Source organism: Rhizomucor pusillus (assembly GCF_041956525.1).
Source record: "Rhizomucor pusillus strain CBS 183.67 unplaced genomic scaffold VTP01scaffold_11, whole genome shotgun sequence".
NCBI lineage: Eukaryota > Fungi > Mucoromycota > Mucoromycetes > Mucorales > Lichtheimiaceae > Rhizomucor > Rhizomucor pusillus.
Genome location: NW_027192153.1, coordinates 478,977 through 499,811, shown reverse-complemented (window position 1 = coordinate 499,811; position 20,835 = coordinate 478,977). Strand labels below are relative to the sequence as shown.

Below are 20,835 nucleotides of genomic sequence, written 5' to 3'. Positions count from 1 at the left end.
GGAGCTAAATTTCTCTAATGTGTCACCTAATTCATCGATTCTTCTGGTAATTACAGTAAATAGACACTTTGCCATGAATATTACTGCCTATATGGTGTTACTGCCATAGGTATCGTTACCATGGATACAGTTGCTGTGGTTACCAAGGACGCCGTTACTATAGTTACTGCTGTCATGGATGTCCTGTCTGAAGTTCCTGACCATACAGTAAAAAGCTTATGAATGCGGTCATCTACAGAAGGGATTTCTAAAGCCAGCAACTCCTTGTAGTTCTTCTACAGAATAAAATCCCGTTGCCTTTCTTTCTGATAAATATCACGTTTCACGCATGTAAGGATCAAAGGGGATACTCAGAAAATGGCATCGGTCATAAAACACGCTCCATGCGTTCCCAGCAGGCAGGCAAGCAGCAATGTATCCTCCAATGATAATGTATCCAGCCTTGAGTAAACGGTGATTACTGTGATGGTAAATTTGCCTTTTTTGGAACGCCAGTCGCTGCGAGAAAAAAAGAAAGTTCATGTGCATCATCGGGTGCCATCATTGCATTTCATCTCTTCTCCTTCCCCCTGCTACTTGTTTGACAGTATGATGCGCTGCCTAGCCTTATCCTTGGGCATATGGATGCTATCAATGCCGCTGGTATCCGCTGCCTTTTGGTCCCAATGGACATTCACCCGGCACAGACACCATCACCACAAGGACGAGTCTTATCTCGAACGCGCACACCGATTTTTGCGTCGCCATCCTTTGGTCGACACCCACAATGATTTTCCTCTGTAAGTGTGGTTCTAAAGAGAGTTTTACTGAAAGAAATACATGACTCATTTTTCGTTACGTCTAGTTTTTTGGCATTCCTCAAGAATGGCAAGATTAACAATCTCGACATTAATCACCTCAATGAAGGACACACCGACATTGAACGTCTGCGTGCGGGCGGAGTAGGAGGACAATTTTGGAGCATTTATTATCCTTGCGAGGCCGCCGACGAAAACCAGGCTATTAAGGCGTTCGAGTCAATTGATGCCACCAAGCGCATGATTGCACTCTACCCCGACACATTCGAGTATGTTACTGATACCAAAGGATTCAAAAAAGCTTACAAGAAGGGCAAGATCGCATCCATGCTGGGTATGGAAGGCGGCCAATATATCAGCAACTCCTTGGCTGCTCTGCGTTCCTTTTACGACCTTGGTGTGCGATATATGACTGTAAGTAAATCGTAAGATAAAAAAAGCTTGGCTTTTCGCTTGTTTGAGCTGACAATTATATGCGCTGCATGCACTCAGCTGACTCACAACTGTCACACCGAATGGGCAGAATCGTGCTGTGACACACAAGAACCCACGTTCGAAAAAGGTCTTGGCTTGACTGACTTTGGCAAGAAGGTCGTTCTGGAAATGAACAGACTCGGCATGTTGGTGGATATTTCTCACGTGTCCCATGCTACCATGAATGCAGTTTTGAATGTGACACGCGCTCCTGTCTTGTTCTCTCATTCTTCGAGCAACGCCCTCTGCCCTATCGAGCGCAATGTCCCTGATTCGGTCCTCGAACGCCTCGACGAAACTGACGGCGTCGTCATGATCAATTTCTACAACTACTTCGTTAACTGCCAATATCCCAGCGAGGCTGCAACGCTCCAGAATGTCGCTGATCACATTGAACACATTGCATCTGTCGCTGGCCGCCACCGCGTCGGTCTCGGCGCAGATTACAACGGCATTGAAGTAGCGCCTGAAGGTCTCGAGGATGTCAGCAAGTATCCTGACCTATTTGCCGAATTGATCCGTCGCGGCTGGACGGAAAAGGAATTGAGGGGTCTTGCCTCCAAGAACTTTTTGCGTGTTTGGAAGAAGGTCGAAAAGGTTAAAGAGCAGCTAAGAAACGAATTGCCTGATGAATCGCATATTGAAGACGACAAGGACGAATTGTAAATCTAAGATAAAAAAGATGCGGGTGAAATAAATAAAGCGTGCTTCTTCGTGTTGCTTTTTCAAGTGTATGAGAACATGATTACAAGGGTAATCGCGATGGTGCTGATGATGAATGAGAAACGTGTTTGCAGGGTGTTTGATGCTTTGCTGAGGACAAGCCGACCTTCGTTTGCATCTAGGCGGTTGCATGTAGGAAGATTGATACCAAATTGAAAATCCTGGTCATTGGAGTTTACAGATATGTTTCGCCAGTAGCCATATTGTAGTCTCGCAAGATCACCGGTAGGGCAATTGAATTGCATAAATGGTGGGCAGCTCTGTACGACAAAGTAGCACAGATCAATACATGGTAACAATTCAATCCATCCTCCCGGATTCATGTTTTCGTCGATCCATGGATTCCGTGATTCGTTTACATTCACTGCTCTTAAGGCGCGCGCTGCAGTAGCGCTGGATGATTGCTGGGGAATATCATCTTCCATTCCATTGATTGTACTGGTACATCTTGGTATAGCAACAGCGCATAACCATCGTTTGTAATCATTGTAGCAGTCTGTGCAGTTGCGTACAAGCGAATAGCGTGTTGTCTCGCAGTTAAACTGTGATATTGCGACATTGAACGGTTCAAAGAGAGTTTGAGCCTGGCTATCATATCCATTCTTCACTGCGTTGATATCCAAAGATGCGTCGGCTGGCACACTGTATGCAACTTCGTCGCAGAAGTCTAAACCATATATGAGTCTACAGTTGCCATCTAGACGAGAAACAGTTATGTCAGAATATTCACGTCGCGTTATTAACAGTATCGTTGAGCTGATATTTACCAATTTTTGTAACAAATTTGATAGGAGCCGATATACCGGTGAAAGCACCGACAGATTGGATATAGTAAGCGGTGTACGTTGTACCGCTCGTCAAGTTCGCTGCTTCGACTTGCTGCCAAGTCGATCCCGGGAATCCGCGCGTCGTTTGGGTTATATTGACCGTATAGTTAGTTACACGATAGTTTTCAGCAGCGCATAAAGAGTAGTTGAGTTCTGGAGGGATGTTGCGAGTCAGAAGCACCGAAGCATTTTGCTGACCACTTTTGGTTAGGAACAAGGCATGTGTCTGGTCCGTATCATCGAGCATCAAGTAGGGTATATTGCCATTATTCTGGCTCAAAAGTAGTGGATGAACAAATTCTACAAAGGATCATCTTTGTCAGATCCAACTGTTTCGTGATAGGTGATTTGGACACTTACGTTGCGTCGATATTGCGATCTGAAAGGTCCAATTGCCTTCCCAATCATTCGTCAGCGTAGGTGCAACGACACCGATCCATAGCTCTGATATTTCTCCTTGCCACGATAATCTTCCCGGATAAGAGTCGTTTGCCATTTGACCTTGATTTGGTCCAGGTAGTGTATTGTCGTTCGACGTTGATATATACATGTCCAACGATGGGATGTCTCCCTCGTAGCCCGCCGGAGCAGCAGGTTGACTACAGCTCGTCAAACTGAGATATGCGACAGATGGCGCTCGTTTGTCCAAATGAGGCTGCAAAGCAGATGCAAATCGTTTCTGGAGTGTTGCGGCAGAAAAATAGTAATGTTGCAGACCTCCAGAGCTAATAGAGGATGTGTATATTTGAGAATCATTGAGCGGCGTAGTTGTTTGCTGAGCTGCTAAAAGCGCAGTAAAAAGAAATAGCAACAGCGATGGTAGCAGTACTGTTGTTGTTACAGAGATTCGTTTCATGACATGAGTTCTAATTGATCCCAATGAAAGGCATAGCTGGCGATGTGCGGCGGCAGCAGTGCAGTATGACCAGACGCAGTCGGAGATCAGAGTAGCAGCAAGTTAAATACATGTTTATTTGAACTTTGACGATTTTAACTGAGGTATTGTCTGTCATATGCTTTTTTGTTCTTTTGCTGATTCTCATCAGGGATCTCGTTTTGTTCTTTTGAAGACTCGGTATTCCTTGAAGCCATTTTCCGCATTATTTCGCTCATAGGCAGAGACTCGTCAGATACGACCTGTCCGTTTTCATCCACATGTAAAAATGCAATTTCGATAATTTCATCTTGCTCGTTGTTATTTTGGAGCAGGTCTGGGTACTTGAGCTGGCGCTGCATATCTTGTATCTGTGTGGTCAATTCAGCGATCGTGGCCAAGAGCGCTTGCTGTTTATCTTGTTCAGCATCCAATTGGTCTTCAAAGATATCATCTTGGTCCGTGACAGCATCCACAAACATATCCTGCTCCGCCTGCTCCTTCTCAACATCGTCGCCCGGCTCTTCTTGAGCTGAAATCAAATGATCGGCGACTACAGGGTGACATTGAATTTTGTTGGCGGTCGATTCCTTTTGGGAAGTCAAAAGCATCTCTCCACATAGTCTTGGCGTCGAGATAGCCATCTGGTATTGACACGTAGCCACCTCCTGAAACATTGATATGCGATCATGCATTTGTCTATCACAATGGAACTAAATGGCCTTTGTTCAGCTGAAATAGCATAGGCATACATTTTGCGACAGCTTTTGCTTGCCTGGATTTCGATAGATCTGGGCTTTCCCGTCAGATCACAGACAGTGCCGCCTTCCCAATATTGCGTCAGGTATCGTTGATCTCCAATATGTCTCATCGTAGTCTTCGAAACAGAGTTATCCCTGTGCTCTGTTACATCCGTCTGTTGTTTCCCGGACTTCCCGCTTGCCTTCTGCTTGGGATTGAAATAACCGAGATAAAATGCCTGATCTGCGCCGACCTGCCTCAATGGAACAGGCTTATCTCCCTGGATTGCTGTTCCATCGATGTGGAATTGTCGCACATGCGACATGTGGCAATATTCATAGGTCCAGTAGCCGTGTGTCTATCCGGATATATTAGACCTCTTTCAAGATAATGCTGCGTTCCACCTCCAAAACCTGCTTACTCGGAAATAAAGACAATCTTTCGCTAAAGGCTCTAGCAGTTTCAAGGCTCTTTCAATGCTTTGTTTCGTCTCACTTTCTGAAAGCTCTTCTGTCACTGTGCGACGTTGTCTTTCTGCTACTTCATCCACGTTGGGGATATTACATAGAAACGGCTGGCCGCTGATAGTTTTCATTAGCACAGACTCCTTTACAGAATCCTGCTGATTCTGTAGCACTTCATCTTCTGTCTTTTGCATAGTTAACATGCTGGACCTCGACTCGACTTTATCGTACTGGTACCTCCTTTGATCGAAACAATTGTGATTCGGGGATCTTGCTTTCAGTCAGGACCACCTGGTAACGAGGGTATGCTAAAACATCTTCATATACAAAGGACGCCGAGAATACTTGTCGCTGAAGCAGACCGAGCAGTAAGGTCACCGTGACGAGCAGCACCCTTGTTGAGCTCATGGCAACTCATTGGCAAAGCATACGACGTGTTCGTCCGCCATGATTGTACTAATTAAAACACCGAATAGTAATATCGGTCGGCGGTGATTTGCGTGAACGAACCTCAGTAACTATTCCAAATATTGTTTTTATGATTACTGTACATTGCGTTGCTGGGTATATCCCTGAAGAGACATTGTCTCAGCTATTTTCTCCATTACATGCCTATACGATCTATGGCTAAGCTTGCTGTTCTGACAAACTTGGACAAGCATGGATTCCCAAAGCTCGGTAAACGTAATTCATTCTCAGCTACTGGTATCTTTTGCCAAAAAATTTCCTTAACTTTCGTAGTAAAAGCACCTAGTAGGAGGCTTCATCAAGACGTGCGCAAACGAGACTTACATATGTTGTGGATAACGACTTGAGGATGAGTAATATGCAAAAAGTCCACAAATTAGCCAGCTTCGTTGAGAACTTTTATTATGAGAAACGTTGCTACCTTGCATGTTAAGTGTTGCATTGGTTCTCCGAAATGCTGTTTTGTATTCGGCCGGACGAAGAGGGGGTTGCGCGAGCTAGTTACGCGACATACCTCACTGCGTAATGATTATACTAAAGCCGTCTTGGATCACCCATTCAGGTTTGATCAAATAAAAGAACGTCTGGATCTTTCTAACTGACACTTGTCAACGAACTCTAGATCGCAGTTCCGAGTCTCGAAGTATTAAACCTTGCATATACTCTCTTCATGCACATCCTGACGGGAAACGATTGGCAACGGGCGGTTTAGGTAAACTTGAAAGTTGCGGGAAAATAATAATTGATGGTTGCTCAATATTGTATCTATAGATACCACAGTCAGGATATGGAATACAGAGCCTATTCTTGACGAAGCAGCAGAGGCAGATCCAAATTGCCATAGACTGCTGTGTACGATGACCCGACACAATGGTATATCCATGCAACAGTTATTCGAATTTTTTTAAATCAAGCCCGCCCTAACATTTAATTATAGGCGCAGTTTTGTGTGTTCGATGGTCAAACAATGATGGACGATATCTTGCATCGAGTTCTGATAATGATAATGTCGTTATAATTTGGGAACTTGATAAGTAAGCACCACATTGTTTCAAAGTCAAAATTATTTAAACAACCGCTGATACCCACTGTGTACAGTGATACCAGCATGATGACTTCGTTCGGCAGCGCTGAAACCAACTATGAGAACTGGAGACCAGTCAATTATTTACGAGGACATGACTCAGGTACGCTGCCAATTGTCACGTGACCGATTGCTGTTGTTAAAATTTAATGCTACGCAGACGTACAAGACCTTTCGTGGTCTAAAGACAACCAATACCTTGCATCCTGCGGCGTAGACGGCTCTGTAATCATTTGGGATGGCGTGTCTTTCGGTAAATCCATGGATGGAATGCGTCAAAGAAAAAATCTACTAATCATACGACAGATAAAGTGACAAAGATTGATCAGCACAGCGGTTTCGTAAAAGGTATTACTTGGGACCCTGTGGGTAAATTCCTTGCATCACAGGTAAAGTAGCATAGTTTGGGTCGAAAAAATGCGTACTTGCTGTTGAACTTTGCCATTCTAGTCCGACGATAAAGTTCTCAAGATATGGAGAACATCGGATTGGAAAGTCGAACAGGAGATTAAAGGTCCTTTCATCAATGCGCCTAGTACAACTCTCTTTCGCAGAATGAGGTAATATTACATATATATTTTGCACGATATGCTTTTTTTCTCTGATATCTGCCTTAAGTTGGTCGCCGAATGGTTCGCACATAGTTACCGCCAATGCCGTCAACGGTGTCCATTGCATTGCAGCTATTGTAAATCGAGACGAATGGACTGCAGATGTGTCCTTAGTGGGTCATCAACTACCTATCGAAGTCGCTGTGAGTAAGATCCATATGTATCTATTGCACATGACGTTAATCAAAAGCTGCAGTCGTTCAATCCAAAGTTGTTTTACATGTCTGACGATTCCGATGACACTTCTAAAGACCCGACCAAAAGTCCATCCACAATTTGCGCACTCGGCGGTCAAGATCGCAGTGTTTCAATCTGGGTCACACGATTCTCTGAGCCATTATGCGTGGCTGCTGATATCTTTGACAATAGCATTTACGACATTTCATGGTATATTTGAAAGGTTGAAATTCCTCAAGGATGCAATCTGATTTTCCGATTTGGATGTTAGGTCCCCTGATGGGCAGACACTGTATGCATGCTCTCAAGATGGCAGCGTCGCATGCCTAAGGCTCGAAGAGGAACTTTCGGATGTAGTGCCGGACTCTGAAGTAGAATATCAACTATCAAAATACGGGTCCAAAAACAAGGCGCTCTTGCCAGAAGCACCTGTGCAGCTGGAGCTTGAAGACAGGAACGCAGTGGCTAAGAAAGAAGCAGCATCCAAACGAATAGCCAATTTGATGGGGGAGGATAGACCAGCGACTATGACAGACGGTCAACAAACGGCGGTAAATGGTTTGACAGGTGAGACATCTTCTGTACAGCTATCATCTCTGCAGACTGTACCTGAAAATCCTGCAGCTGCCAGCAACCCTCCACCGTCCACTCCAGCCGACGTTGCACTTGAACAGAAAGTCACAATAGGGAAGGATGGTAAAAAGCGTATTACACCAGTCGTCATTCGAAGCAACGCCCCAGCATTATCGATGGTAACTTGTCATTGATGTTTCACGTGACTGCATGAAAGACTAATGTCTCGCCTCAAAAACAAAAAAGGCATCTTCTTCTTTCGCTCAGCCCACAATGGAAACTGCGCCGCGGTCAAGTGCAATGGAATATGACTTGCCAGAGAATATTCCAGCTGCGGGTATAGCTGCTGCTGTTGTTGGGACCAAGAGGAAACCTGGGTCAAAGACTGAAACTGTCGAAGAAAAGGTAACACGGAAGCGTCCTATCTGGATCGATTCCGGCGTAGTACCTCCATCCATTTCGCACAGCAGAGTCAAATTAGGCATACCTAAAGTGCGGGCTACTCTCTTGAGAAAATCGGAAGGCGATGATATTGTGATGGAATGCCGGAATCCTACTTCAGGTAATTTGAGTCTTGCATCCATGCATTGATCTGGTGATTCTCAAGAGTAATTTTGTAGAGCATGGATCCGCAGCCACGAAAGAAGGATTACAGAACGAATTCGCAAGAATATCGGCTACAAAACGTGGACAAGAACTTTGGAATGATTATTTACCAAGCACTGTTTTACACATGACAGGAGATGCGCGTCACTTTGTCGTATCTTGCGAAGATGGTAGTATTCATGTATATAGCAATGCAGGTCGAAGGTAAGCAATAGTTTTTCCGTAATAGTATTATTCTCTGTTTAATCTGATCATCTCTCCTATGGAAGGTTGCTGCCGCCTTTGGTTTTGGATAGCACACCGACTGTTCTGCGCTGCGAAAATGGATCGCTTCTCTGCATCACCAGCACTGGCCTGGCATACACATGGTAAGGTTAGTCATCCTTTGAGCATGGAACAACTTTGGTTAAAAAGGTACATTGCAGGGACCTTGTAAATAGAAAATGTTGTCTGTCTGAAGTTTCCATCGCACCTATCCTGCAGATCGCGTCTGTAAACTCTGAAGAACTCAAGGCAGCACCTAGCATCAAGGACGTGCGAATACACAAAAATGGCATACCTCTCATAGTCACCAACTACCGCCAAGCGTTTGCATATGATATGGACATGAAAGTGTGGCTTCGTGTGAGCGACGCTCGATATATCTTGTCTGAATTCTGGACATCGTCATCGGTGGCATCTACAACAAATCCGCTGGGTTGGCTTTCGAATGCCATGTCACGAAGTCAAGGCTTAGATCCAGCTGGAAAATCAATGATGGCGCTTATCAACGCGGATAGAAAAGCGTCTAGTATTCTGACAATCAGCTACCTTGAGGTAAGACATATAAGATAAACTGTTATCTATTGGTGCTTGGTAGTAATCATTGTATTTCAGATGCAAATGGCAGTAGCAGTTTTGCTAGATTCACCAACAGAATATCAAGAATGCTTGTTGCAATATGCCAGGAGGCTAGCATCTGAAAATTGCCAGCAAAAAGTACAAGAACTGTGCCGATGGCTAGCAGGACCTCCATTCGTGTATGTTTACTAGCATGCGCTAGATAGAGGGCGAGCTGCATGGAGCTAACAGGAGTGCCTTTTGTTCTAGAAATGATGTCGCAACCCCTTGGGAACCAACCATACTTGGCACTCTCTCCAAACGAGACTTGCTTAAACAAATACTTCCTCTATTAGGTAAAGTTTACTGCAGGATGCCTTGAGTTTACAAGTTTGATCTAAACACGAGGTATAATCTAGGCTCTAATCGTCAATTGCAAAGAATCGTAGCAGAATATAGCACCTTCGAACCCTAAACAGCTTCCTTCTCTAATTTGCAACTGCTGTAAATATTTATACAATAACATCGGAAAATTCATCGGCGATGATTGTACACAAACGCATGGAACTTGCTGCTGGTGCTAGTGCAGCTGTATCATGGCGCTGTGAGCATGCAATGAGTAAGAAGAGCGCGGGGCAGATTGTGGAACGAAGGAGATGTCACTAGTGTAGGATGTCGAAGCGAGATGAGAAGACGAGGTTTCGGGAAGAACGCTTTCGCGATAATGGCTGTAATTATCAATGACTGTTACTTGGCGCGGTTTGCAACGTTCTTGAGAAGCAAACATGTTGAGGATACGCTCATCGTCAGTCACCCAATGGGCAGAGCACAGTCTGTACTCGATCAAAAGGGGCTGATTTGGCATGCGTTCAATGTATCGTGTCCTTTTTACACATGTATCGAAAAAGGGTCCTTTGCAGGAGCTGCACCACTGGACACGATCAAAGTAAGCACGCAGCTTTTCAGGTGGGTCACGCACGGTAGTCTTGGTGCGAACGATCTGTCGTGCACATATTTCCAGCAGCGAAGGAGGGTCGTGAGCAATAGTATCCATCTGCCCATCTGCGAATCCGCAGTCTTCAGCGACAAGTTTGCGCAGAGATGGGTTCATAACCAGCTCGACTGGTAAGACGCGCAGGGAAGGATTTTGCGAAATGTTGAGTGATACCAAATTGGGCGTACAGCCGAGTTCGACAGGCAGGTGCGTGAACTGATTAGAGTGAGCAATGATAATCATCAAGCGCGGCATGGCACCCATGCTAGATGGCAAGGTCTTGAGTCGATTGTGACTTATATTCAACGCCTTGAGTTTTGTCAGCATGGACATCGATCCTGGCAGAGCAACGAGCCGGTTATTCGAAACATCCAAGGTTCGAAGGCTGTCGAGATGACCCAGCTCTTTCGGCAAAGTTTCAAGTTGATTGTTGGCCCTTGAATATTACAGTTAGTTACACAGACTAGATGCATTGATGAGATACTGTAACATACAAATTGATCCTTGTCAGATTGTGGAGGTTGGCCACACTGTGCGTAAGACGCGACAAAGACTGGTTCGATAGGTCGAGTACGTGGTGGCGTGCAGAGGACTTTACAAGGTTGATATCATGTTCTTCATCAATACTACTTTCGATACTACTTGTTTCGTCTGGCTTTCCAGACCCTGTTGAGTTGCTGTTTGATATCAGACGTCGACTGCAAGCGTGGCAAGGTATCGAGCTACTACTATCGTGGCAAGTATACTCTAGCTGCGCCTGTGACGACGATTGTGGATTGGGATCGTTTGACATGCCACTGACATGTCCATTTGCGGCGCCAGCGGCGCCAGCGAAGCGGTCGTCTTCGTCTTCTGGGACCTCGGCGGACGAGGGATTGCTCTGGCGTTGACCCATTGACCTCTTGGCAAAAGCGGGCTGGCTTCTTCGCTGCTACGTACTTGGCTCCAGTCCTTTTGTAGGGTTTAAAGCCGCTATCAGTAAGGCTACACAATCGCCCATTTTTGCAAAGGGGCCGTGCAAGGGCCACGACTTCTCACGATCTATCGGTAAAAGTTTTGCATGTTCAGATCACCGGCTGTTGACGTTTGTCCCAAATTCGCCGAGTCAACGAGGGATCGAGAGCATTGAAAGAACACAGGTCAATCTGCATAAATCTATTTATCCCGAGATGTGAATAGATAACAATCATTTTTTGGGGACTATTGCATACCTTGTAAATTGCCAACGTGGGTGGCAAATAACTCTATAAAATATTTGCAAGGATTACTCTATTGAGATGAACTAAAACCAGGTAACCGTTATCGTCATTGCCGAAAATGTCACTCAGCGAAATTACTTAACCAAGCAGTTGCGCCCGAGGAGCTGAGATAAGTCCTGAACGGACAGCAGTTGCATCTCAAATATTGTCGCCGCGCGACAGAATACCAGACAACAATCCGCTGGTGCTGTCATCCGTCGACGCAAGTCGCGTCTCGCCGCCGCCCACGCGTTTATCCGTAAGCAATGGGTGTTTTTAATGACACCATCTCCTTTGTTGTTGAGCAGATTCGCTTCGCTGATTTCGAGAACAATCATCAGCGATTTTTGCTTTAATAGTCGTCTTTGTTTAAAATGCATATCGTTATTCTTTTGGATATTCTTTATAAATTAAGCACAAGTGAACAAAGAACCATGAAAAGACAAAGAAATCAGCAACGGAAGCAGGGAGGTGAGTTTTGGCGAAAAAATGGATCTCCCCGGCGACGATCATTTCTAAACTGTTTACAAATTGTCTACCACTCGGCGCCCGTATTAAAAACTTGTAAAAATGCATGCCTACATGCAGCACTGATGTGATGAAAACTACTCTCCAGTAACTCGGGCGCACATTTTCTGATGAACTTGTACAGATTACGACGGCCAATATACATGACTTAAAACCGTTGTCTTTTTCCGCCTGCTGAGCAAATAAACAAATGCGCAAACATGTATTCCTCATGGTGTCACGAGTCCATGCATGACAATGCCTCGAAGAGTGGCTTTAGGGAAAATATATAAGTTATAAATGTATTTTCTACAATTGAAGGGATTCTTGATGTTACAAACTTGTTAGAATACAATCTTCATTATATTCATACACGGGAACTTGGTGCAAACTTGCAAGCAAGTTTAGAGGCGATAAGGGATTGCGAACGCACGGAGCGGGGCGTATATAAGTTATATAACAGGGAACGAGGAGGAGTGGGCAGGGCTAACATAAGGTTTTTTCCTCGTATGATTGACGTTCGACAGGTCCGACGATTTGTCTTTTTCGCACTACACTCTTGACTCCTCTTTGGCTTCTTTCTTGTCTTCAATTCGCCTGGCTCGTCTTGTTTTGCTAAGGTATGTCGTCTTTGGCTTGCAAACCTATGTCACGGATGTGCGCAATACACTCGGCGTGCACGCAGGCGCACAAGTTTTTCTCTTCTCGGAGCAGCTTGATGTTTTTATATTGACAGAGTTCAATGATTCGCTTGGCTTTGCAGATATGAGGATGATTCGCTAGACTTTGCAGATATTGAAATGGTCTTGTTATCGTCGTTCTTGCTATTTAATGGTCCCAGCATATCCAGAACGCGCGATCATCGTGAACGACGCGGTTTGGAAGTGGCTGAAGTGGACGGTAAGGTTTCTCGCCAGAATCTTGCGACAGACGCAAAAGGACGGAAGCAGCTCTGACAGCATCTAGAGTATCGTGAGAGACGGGCACAAGCTGGTCAGGCCCACCAAGGTACACAGGCACATAAGCAGGCAAGACGCGCGGCAAAGCTTGATCAGAGGGAGTACGCAGAGGCGGCAACTGAGGACCAGAATCCGAAATGACATACGGTACAAAGGCTTTTGGGTAAGTTGGCGAAGGCGTCGTCGTAGGCGACTCGACAACCGCGCTCAAGTCATCATCCTCATCGTCGTTATCTGTCTCCATAGACTCTACAGAGCGAGAACGGCTGCGGCTGGAGTCACAGTTCAGGAAACGCGACAGTGCCATCCTTGAAGCAACACGGTCTGTCTTTTGACGGCTTGGACGGCCTGACGATGATGGTGAAGAAGAGCAGGACGAGCTAGAGCGTTCTTGACGGCTTGGGCGACGGCTGGAGCATGAATCTGAGCGCTCAGGGTACGGCGTGGAGCGGCTTGAGCGACGAGGAGACAACGAGGACTTGCGTCTTGGCTTGACGGTCTTGGAGACGCGGCGCGCAGCACTCACGCGCGTGGAACCACCAGAGCTTGGGTCGAGCAGCAGGCTTCCAAAATGGGGATGATCAGGAGGGATGCACTCCTCTGCAAAGTCAGGTCCAAAGAGAGGCCGTAAGTAGTGGCGAATGCTGTACGCATTTTGGCGGCAAAGAGCACGAGCAGATTCGTACGGTATCCTAAAAGGCAACTGTCAGTGGGGGAGAACAGGCAAATGTAAAAGAGAAAAACTGTCTATGCTTACCATGTGCCTTGAATCCTTAAGAATCCACCTCTGATCTTTATCTCGTTGAGGTTTGGATTGTAGTCGACGACTCGAACAATGTCAGTTTTTTGATTGTAGAGGGCTTTCCAGATGCCTGTGAAATGGACGAAACCTAAATTGGAAGTTGACATTGGTCAATATAAGCTCAAGACATGAAATAACGCCATAGCACACACCGTTGTGACGGTCCCACATCACCGGGAACTCGCCAATCATGTACTCATATACAGGAATAAAGCCACGCACATCCAGACTGGTGGAGTACTTGTGACGCCGGATCTCAGGCATACCAGGAACATGGAACGGGCGGTAGTTTGGGTCATCAGCGCTTGTGTCGTGGTCCTGGTCAGGATCAGACAAGTCAACAGGCACGTTAAAACGAGCACCTTCGACAGACTCAGGAGAAGAAGGTGCCGAAGAATAAGAGGATGAGCCTTGAGTGAACGCGGATGGAGACGGGAAAGCAGTTGCTGCTAGCATATTGAGAAATCAGAAAGAATCTGAGGAGAGAAGGAAGACAAGTGTATAGCAAACGAGAGGGAAAAAACGCGCTTTAAATACAGTCCTAATGTGCCATTTGGGGGGTTCATCCCCCGCTCGTTGTTCTCTCTGCTGCTGCCTTTTGCTTGTATTTCACTTTGTACTTTTCACAACTTTTTTTCATCGGCGCCCTGGCTCAAGGAAGGAGAGCGGGGGATTTTGTTATGTGAGTGTGGGGGGAGTAACATAAGCTGCAGCCCAAGGTGACGATAGTACGGGCCAAAAAATGTAATATATGCTTTACGAGAATGTGACTCAACAGCACGATGTAGATCCTTGTTCGGACTGACGCTCTCTCCACCCTGGAGATGGTTCTCGAGGAGCACCTGCGGTCTGCTCGCAAAGAGCATTAAATATAACTACTACAGACTGCGTAGATCGAGAATTTCTCGAGAGTATCCGGGCAACAAAGACAACATTCAAAAAATCTCGGGGTACAGCCGAGGGCTCATGTCCCCCCAAACTTTTTCATTGAGGCAGAATGCCTTGAACCCCTCCCCCCAAAGAGGAAAAAGGCGATCGTGAAAAGATATCCTCACTCCTTGCCCTCAAAAACCTGTCCTTGTTGTAAATTCACACAAGCTGCTCTCAAGATTGAATAATTGGATTTATTGCAGTAACAAAGAAGTGGTGGGAGTGGTACGCATAAAATAGAAAAGGGCACATTCAAGCAAAGTCTTCATTCCGGAAATACATGGAGAATGCAGCCAGTTGAAAAGCGGCCCGTCACGCTGGGTTCCTCCACCGAAATTCCGTTGCCTTTTGAGAGCGACAAACCATGCATACAACAATATCAAAAATAATAATCATCCTCTCAAAGGCATCGAGCCTGCTGCTGCTGCCGCCGTCCGAAACGGGTCGGGCCGAGAAGCTCCCGCTACGATCACGTCTTTTCAAACTTTCATACTGTATTTTTTTTGTTTGGCGCCCTTTTTCTGGGCTACCCGTTGGCCAGTGCATGGCTGAGTCAGGGCAAGGCGCATTGTTACCCCTCGATAACTCCAGCTCTGCTGCCATAGCAATACACATACCATGCCTGCAACGGACGCAACAGGTGTAAAGGTAAGAAACTTTGGCTACGACCAGAGCTTTTTACGAATGGGAGAGAGCGCGCGCGCGTATATGTGTGTATGTGGTCTGGATCCCATGACCTGGCCACGATCTCCAAAGAAGCTGTCCCAAAAAGGTAAATTTGATCCGGGAATCTCTAGAACCCAGTTGATGCTTCAAGGACCTGAGCACTATTATTCTGCTTTTTATTGATCAAAGTATAAATTTTTATTTTTTGAAGATCATTGATCTGCTCGCAAGGATCAGAGCATCCGAATTGCTCCTTTTGTAACTCTTGTACTCGAAACAAAGGGAATCCCCACTTGAATTTTTGTTTTTCTGCAAAGATCCGCTGTTGACCTTGTGATGCCTTGTGATATCCAAAAAATGTAGACTTGAAGTGAAGAGGTCACTTGCTTTCCGTGCAATGAGAGGATCTATCCGCTGCTATTGCCTCGCCAAGGCAAGCCTCAGAGACGATCACGCTTAATCAGTTAGGATTTCTTTTCTGCAAGGTAAGCTCGGTTTATTCGACCATACTGTGTCATTTTCGGCGACGTTGCGATGTGCAAAGCGAGTAACGTTACACAAACCTTTTGGACAATGCAGTTGCTCGCCTTTGATCGCTTGTGATACGTACGCCACAGTTCCACTGATTTGGCTTTCCAACATGAAAGGTTAGGTATATGCATTCTACAATATTAATCTATAACTTTTCATTCAAGAGCAAAAAAATAAAAGATAACTCGAGAATGCAAGTAGCCGTTGTACTTTATATTCGAGGAGGTCCCGGGTTGCTGCTGCCAAAGTCCCACATTTAGTCGGGACTGCGCTGCAGGTTCCGATCTTCCCGCATGGCACCCATATTCTTTGCGTGATTCGGTACGACGTGCATCGAGACTCAGGGATATATTGAAGGGGACTAAAATGACGTCGCCCTTTTTACTCGACACCAGGCTGCTGTGCTATCAACAATGCTCCCCGAGGAGTCGTCTGCATCGACATTCCCGCCTTGACTCCCAATAATTTACTACCATTATTGTTGCTCACCACCCAGCCAGCTAGTGATATACCCTGTTTTGAATAAATGCTACCTTACCTCGGAGTAAATTGTTTTCCTCAACATCAGGTTTCTGCGGCAACATTCGAGAAAATCCGTAGTGACCGGCGACGATAAAGCGTCGAAGCAGTCTGCTTATTTCCTCGTCGCTGCTGTCATCACTGAGAAAATAATTTGCACCAGCGACTGCGCGGGCTTGTCTATCGAGTCCAGTGGTGTGGAATGGTCAAGATGCAGGAGAAATGGGACATCTCTGCAGCTGCGTTCTGAGCAAAATTTAGTAAACAAAACAAAGACCCTTAAAACTTTACCGTGTTTTCTCTGCGCAAACACTGCTTTGATTGCCGAGTATTCAAGCTAATATGTAGTCCAATGTCAAAATTTTGTAGCAACCCATTTCGATTTGTATAGACAGCAGCGGAAATGATCGACTTTTACCAAGACTATACATAGTAGAAATCTATCGTGTATAATAGCGTGCTTCTATGCAAATTATTCGTGACAAGGCATCATAATCATCGTAAACTAAGCTATTCCACTCACTTTCCTTGATTTCAATTTTTGAAAGGAGTCACTTTCCGTTTTTCCAGTCAAATTTGCTACGTGTACATACTACAGATGCACTTCGATTACCTAGTATGATTCCTACAAGACACAATAGGCCTTTCCCCGCAGCCATGAGCAACAAAAGTCTGTGAAAGACATTGCAACAATCGATGCGACGAGTAGCTGGCACACGCAAGTCTTGGGCTCGTCGCAATGTTCTTCTCTATGGTAAACAGCTGCTTCGTTTGATGCACTAAGGGCTGATCGGACCGTTGATGGGTATTCCAAAACCAGAGAGGTAGATACCATTGTGGGTGAAATTGGTAACCATTTTTTTTCGACTGTTGTCGAGATAACATTTCGCTTCTTTTTTTTTCTGGACAGCTACGAGATAGCTGATTCTATATTTTACATATTTCTTATCCAAGACCTTATCAAAGACCAATCTACCACGCTTGCATAAAACTGGTTTTACTCCTTTCCAAATATCTTTTGCAGTTGAGAATTGGGCTGGATCAAGCTTCTGAGCTATGATTCCCCAAACTTGAAATGCCGTCGGCAGGTGCTTCCCTTTTCTGTAGGAAAACATGTGGATGAAAACAGAACAATGTTAGCACGCGCATATGCTAATATATCGCTACGATCTAATCTTGGTGCTTCGCTTTGGGCTGTATCAACACTGTTTGTTTAAAAGACTTGATTAATACCACTTCTATTCGTCTGTGTTGGAAAGAGGGTGAACGTATCACGTCCTCTCTAATAACAATAGCGCTATTGTTTCTATTGTCCTTTTTATCCCGCTTTCCGCATTCAAATTCGAATAATCACTGCGTGCACTTTGCGGCACGGCAAAGTTATGATACCTCAAGTATGGTCAATCCCAATATTTTCGTCATTTACAGCAAGGAAAAGAAGACTTTAAACATTTGATATTAATGCTATATAAGTTCGCGCTGGTCTTTCGCATCGTTAATTCCCATTGTTCATTGTAGTTGCTGTGTGTGATTTATGACCGTTTCTACGCTACCTGCGAATAATGTACTATGAGCTATCTGCTGTTACCGTATGTATTAGAAAATTTTGGGAGAGCGTCTTAGTACTCGCGCCTCACGGATTTATTCGGTTGCGGGTGCGAGAGCGAGTGATCCAAAATTCTGAAATGTCGGGGTTGTTTAAAGAGACTTTACTCTCCAATTGCTTTTTCTCGCTCCCCAAACTGAGTGCCATGTCAGAAGGAAATCAAAACGAGCAGGACCAACGGCAACAACGGACAGATCAATCACAAGATTTCAATATTTCGATTCATGACATTCTGGAGAACGGCAATCCGCTCGAATCTTCTGACCCAACGTTCGCTAATCTCAATCACGGCAATGCGGTCGAGGACAACTCACAAGTGTTTGCGCGATTACCAGCAGAACTCCAGCATATTTTCAGCACAAGCGATACAGACGACCTTTTTGGAACGTCTGGACCAAACGAAGGTAGCATGACACAGTTGAATCAAGCATTGTGGGCAAGGAGCCAAGATCAAGGTCAAGGCGGCGCGTCTGCGCAGGGTCCATGGATGATACCAAATAGCGGATCAATCTCGTTGGCCCAGCAACCCTCATTAATGGCCACTATGCCCTCTGTATCAGCAGCCATGTCTCAACCACAGAATATGACAAATACACCTACACAGCCAACACCTGCACCAACTGCTCCCGCATCCACATCTGCCCCAGCTACACCATCGTCGACACCACCAACGTCTGCACCAACATCCGCATCTTCAGGAGGTACTTCTACCCACTTACCAGTAAAATATGCCCTTGATATTTGTATTGATTCCAGATCTCTTTGTAATTAGCGACATCTACTACGCTTTTGGAGAGTATTACCGCCAACCTACCTGCTGACCGAAAAAGCCAATTCATTGAACTTTTCCGAAAATTACAGGTAAATGACACTGATAGCAGGTTCACCCAAAGATACCAGCTCTAACCAATTTTTAGAATAATAATGTCACTGCTGATCAGTTCCTTGCACAAGCTAAAAACTTGCTTGGTCAACAGCAATACCAGCAACTGGAGAATTTAAAGAACAAACCAGCAAAAGACAAGCGAAGCGTCAATAGTCCTCAGCCAGATTCCCAGCGATCCACACCTGGAGCAAGGTAAAGGAGGATGGCATCGGAAAGGCGATAGATTTTTTTTCTAACAAGAATCGATTGTCAGTTCATCGCAGCAGCAACAACAACAACAGCAGCAGCAACAGCAACAACTTAAAAAGAGTAAATTGGAAAATATACCACCAGGCATGCCTATGGGACCTCCTCCTCAGGGCGGTCAGACTTCCATGTTCAAACCACCAGCTGTGCCAGCAGCAGCAGGTCTGCAAATACCGCGCAATACACAAAACGCAGCCGGAGTGCAACAACCAATGTTGTAAGTTTTGCAGCAGAACGTGTCGTTGTCTTAAGTCTGATCATACTCCCGCTTCCAGGAAACCCGCCACATCGACACCGTCTTCTGCACCTAATCAGCCGGACAGAATCGATTACGATACATTAACCGATGTTATGGGATACGCAGGCGTCGATTTGAAGGAAGAAGTGGAGCATTTCTTACGGGATGGCGAGATGCCTGCAGGCTACCTGCCAGACGGCGTTGATCGATCAAAGTCGCAAGAATTTATGAATACAGACATGTTACGGGACCGAGTATTAAAACTAGGCAAGTGTGCAACAACGGAAAAAAAGATTACGGAAAAGAGAAGTTTAACAATAGTGAATATGTGTAGCGAAACCGCTTAATATTGAAAACATTGACGCAGATTTTGTTTCCTACCTTGCGCTGGCGACACAGGATCGACTTCGCAGCTTACTGGAGCAAATGGTTTCTGCTTCTAGACATCGGATCAGGTCACAGTCAGCTTCCGACCCACCGCCACTTGACGAGAACGGACATCCTCTCTACAGAATAGTTGTACAGCAAGATGTGAAAAAGCAGTTACTAGCCATTGAGCGTGCAGAGCGTGAAGAGGAGCGTATTCGCAAGGAACGACTTGCAGAACGCGCTGAGCGAGGACAAGGCGACGGAGAAGCTGGAGAAGATGGGCGGCCAAAGAAGAAGAAGAAGGATAAGGAAGCAGGCCAGGTTTCTGCACGCGGTCTGCACGACGATCTACGCAAAGGCGGAAGCGGCTCCGAGTCAGCGTTGATGCGTGCTATCGGTGTTCGTAAAAGCTGGATGTTAACGGGTAACCAGCCAGGTATGCCGCCCTCCTCCTCCGCGGCTGGTGCTGCTGCTGACGTCGACGCTGCCGCTGGTCGTGGACGAGGGCGGCCAAAATCCAAGAAGCCCGAAGGTGTTCCAAAGCGCGGTGGACGCGGTCGCGCAGATGGCGCATACTTTTTCCCGCCCTCTGGGCTTGGTCGAACTGGTCGCTTTGGTGACCCGAATGTATACAGGGTCACTGTGCGAGATGCCATATTTGCACTGGAGCAAGATACTGAGACACATCGCGGAAGCGGTCAACGAACTTTGTTCAAAACATACAATCAATGGCTTAAATAATGATTCTTCACTTGTAATAAAGAGAACTCGTATTCCAAAGGATGTTTAACATTACAAAAAGAAACCAGTTGAAAACAGTTATATTTTACCAGTTGGCAATGAGAGCTTCAGCTGGCAAGACGGGAATAGTGTTGCCGTTTGTATGTGATGCGGAAGCGCCGCTGGATGATCCGCCACCGGTGGAAGGCAAGTAGCCTGTACCGACTTTGCCTGAAGGCTCGTTCTCTTGCTTAAGCGCTTCGGCCGACCAGTTCTCAACGGCATCGGTGTGGCCGACGATAGAGCTGGGAATTGGCTCTGCAATCCAAGCAGGCTCATTGTCGTCCGAGGCAATTTCTTCCTCTTGGAAACCTTCGACGTTTTCG

At 45.7% G+C, this 20,835-nt stretch overlaps 9 protein-coding genes across 9 annotated transcripts in view; 3 read left to right on the top strand and 6 right to left on the bottom strand.

Moving 5' to 3' along the window:
• Positions 1-633: 633 nt before the first annotated feature.
• Positions 634-1,937, top strand: VTP01DRAFT_1687 (uncharacterized protein; the record flags this gene model as incomplete). Its single annotated transcript, XM_069380064.1, has 3 exons — positions 634-779; positions 845-1,211; positions 1,290-1,937. The coding sequence occupies 3 exons, from the start codon at positions 634-636 to the stop codon at positions 1,935-1,937; spliced, it is 1,161 nt and encodes a 386-aa protein (XP_069238111.1).
• Positions 1,938-1,996: 59 nt separating this feature from the next.
• Positions 1,997-3,677, bottom strand: VTP01DRAFT_1686 (uncharacterized protein; the record flags this gene model as incomplete). The annotated part of the gene is made up of 3 exons (XM_069380063.1): positions 1,997-2,691; positions 2,762-3,121; positions 3,182-3,677. 3 exons carry the CDS (start codon positions 3,675-3,677, stop codon positions 1,997-1,999), a joined length of 1,551 nt encoding a protein of 516 aa, XP_069238110.1.
• A 134-nt stretch (positions 3,678-3,811) lies between these two features.
• On the bottom strand, positions 3,812-5,308 carry VTP01DRAFT_1685 (uncharacterized protein; the record flags this gene model as incomplete). Its single annotated transcript, XM_069380062.1, has 4 exons — positions 3,812-4,408; positions 4,471-4,794; positions 4,858-5,085; positions 5,138-5,308. The coding sequence occupies 4 exons, from the start codon at positions 5,306-5,308 to the stop codon at positions 3,812-3,814; spliced, it is 1,320 nt and encodes a 439-aa protein (XP_069238109.1).
• Positions 5,309-5,893: 585 nt separating this feature from the next.
• VTP01DRAFT_1684 (uncharacterized protein) lies at positions 5,894-9,713 on the top strand (the record flags this gene model as incomplete). Its single annotated transcript, XM_069380061.1, has 18 exons — positions 5,894-5,930; positions 5,991-6,080; positions 6,140-6,241; positions 6,306-6,402; positions 6,467-6,555; positions 6,613-6,705; positions 6,759-6,841; positions 6,903-7,012; positions 7,071-7,206; positions 7,260-7,450; positions 7,512-7,992; positions 8,060-8,375; positions 8,434-8,623; positions 8,689-8,787; positions 8,845-9,235; positions 9,296-9,438; positions 9,509-9,594; positions 9,658-9,713. 18 exons carry the CDS (start codon positions 5,894-5,896, stop codon positions 9,711-9,713), a joined length of 2,790 nt encoding a protein of 929 aa, XP_069238108.1.
• A 105-nt stretch (positions 9,714-9,818) lies between these two features.
• On the bottom strand, positions 9,819-11,127 carry VTP01DRAFT_1683 (uncharacterized protein; the record flags this gene model as incomplete). The annotated part of the gene is made up of 2 exons (XM_069380060.1): positions 9,819-10,668; positions 10,727-11,127. The coding sequence occupies 2 exons, from the start codon at positions 11,125-11,127 to the stop codon at positions 9,819-9,821; spliced, it is 1,251 nt and encodes a 416-aa protein (XP_069238107.1).
• A 169-nt stretch (positions 11,128-11,296) lies between these two features.
• VTP01DRAFT_1682 (uncharacterized protein) lies at positions 11,297-11,808 on the bottom strand (the record flags this gene model as incomplete). Its single annotated transcript, XM_069380059.1, has 3 exons — positions 11,297-11,387; positions 11,444-11,476; positions 11,570-11,808. 3 exons carry the CDS (start codon positions 11,806-11,808, stop codon positions 11,297-11,299), a joined length of 363 nt encoding a protein of 120 aa, XP_069238106.1.
• Positions 11,809-12,805: 997 nt separating this feature from the next.
• VTP01DRAFT_1681 (uncharacterized protein) lies at positions 12,806-14,194 on the bottom strand (the record flags this gene model as incomplete). Its single annotated transcript, XM_069380058.1, has 3 exons — positions 12,806-13,628; positions 13,694-13,826; positions 13,891-14,194. The coding sequence occupies 3 exons, from the start codon at positions 14,192-14,194 to the stop codon at positions 12,806-12,808; spliced, it is 1,260 nt and encodes a 419-aa protein (XP_069238105.1).
• Positions 14,195-18,135: 3,941 nt separating this feature from the next.
• VTP01DRAFT_1680 (uncharacterized protein) lies at positions 18,136-20,470 on the top strand (the record flags this gene model as incomplete). Its single annotated transcript, XM_069380057.1, has 6 exons — positions 18,136-18,691; positions 18,763-18,851; positions 18,908-19,068; positions 19,130-19,339; positions 19,398-19,627; positions 19,695-20,470. The coding sequence occupies 6 exons, from the start codon at positions 18,136-18,138 to the stop codon at positions 20,468-20,470; spliced, it is 2,022 nt and encodes a 673-aa protein (XP_069238104.1).
• Positions 20,471-20,555: 85 nt separating this feature from the next.
• VTP01DRAFT_1679 (uncharacterized protein) overlaps positions 20,556-20,835 on the bottom strand; it is a gene marked incomplete at both ends in the record, with an annotated part of 2,018 nt that continues 1,738 nt past the window's right edge. Inside the window, one exon of the mRNA XM_069380055.1 lies at positions 20,556-20,821. Within this exon, the coding sequence (XP_069238103.1) occupies positions 20,556-20,821 (266 nt within the window). The remainder of the gene's footprint in view (positions 20,822-20,835) is intronic.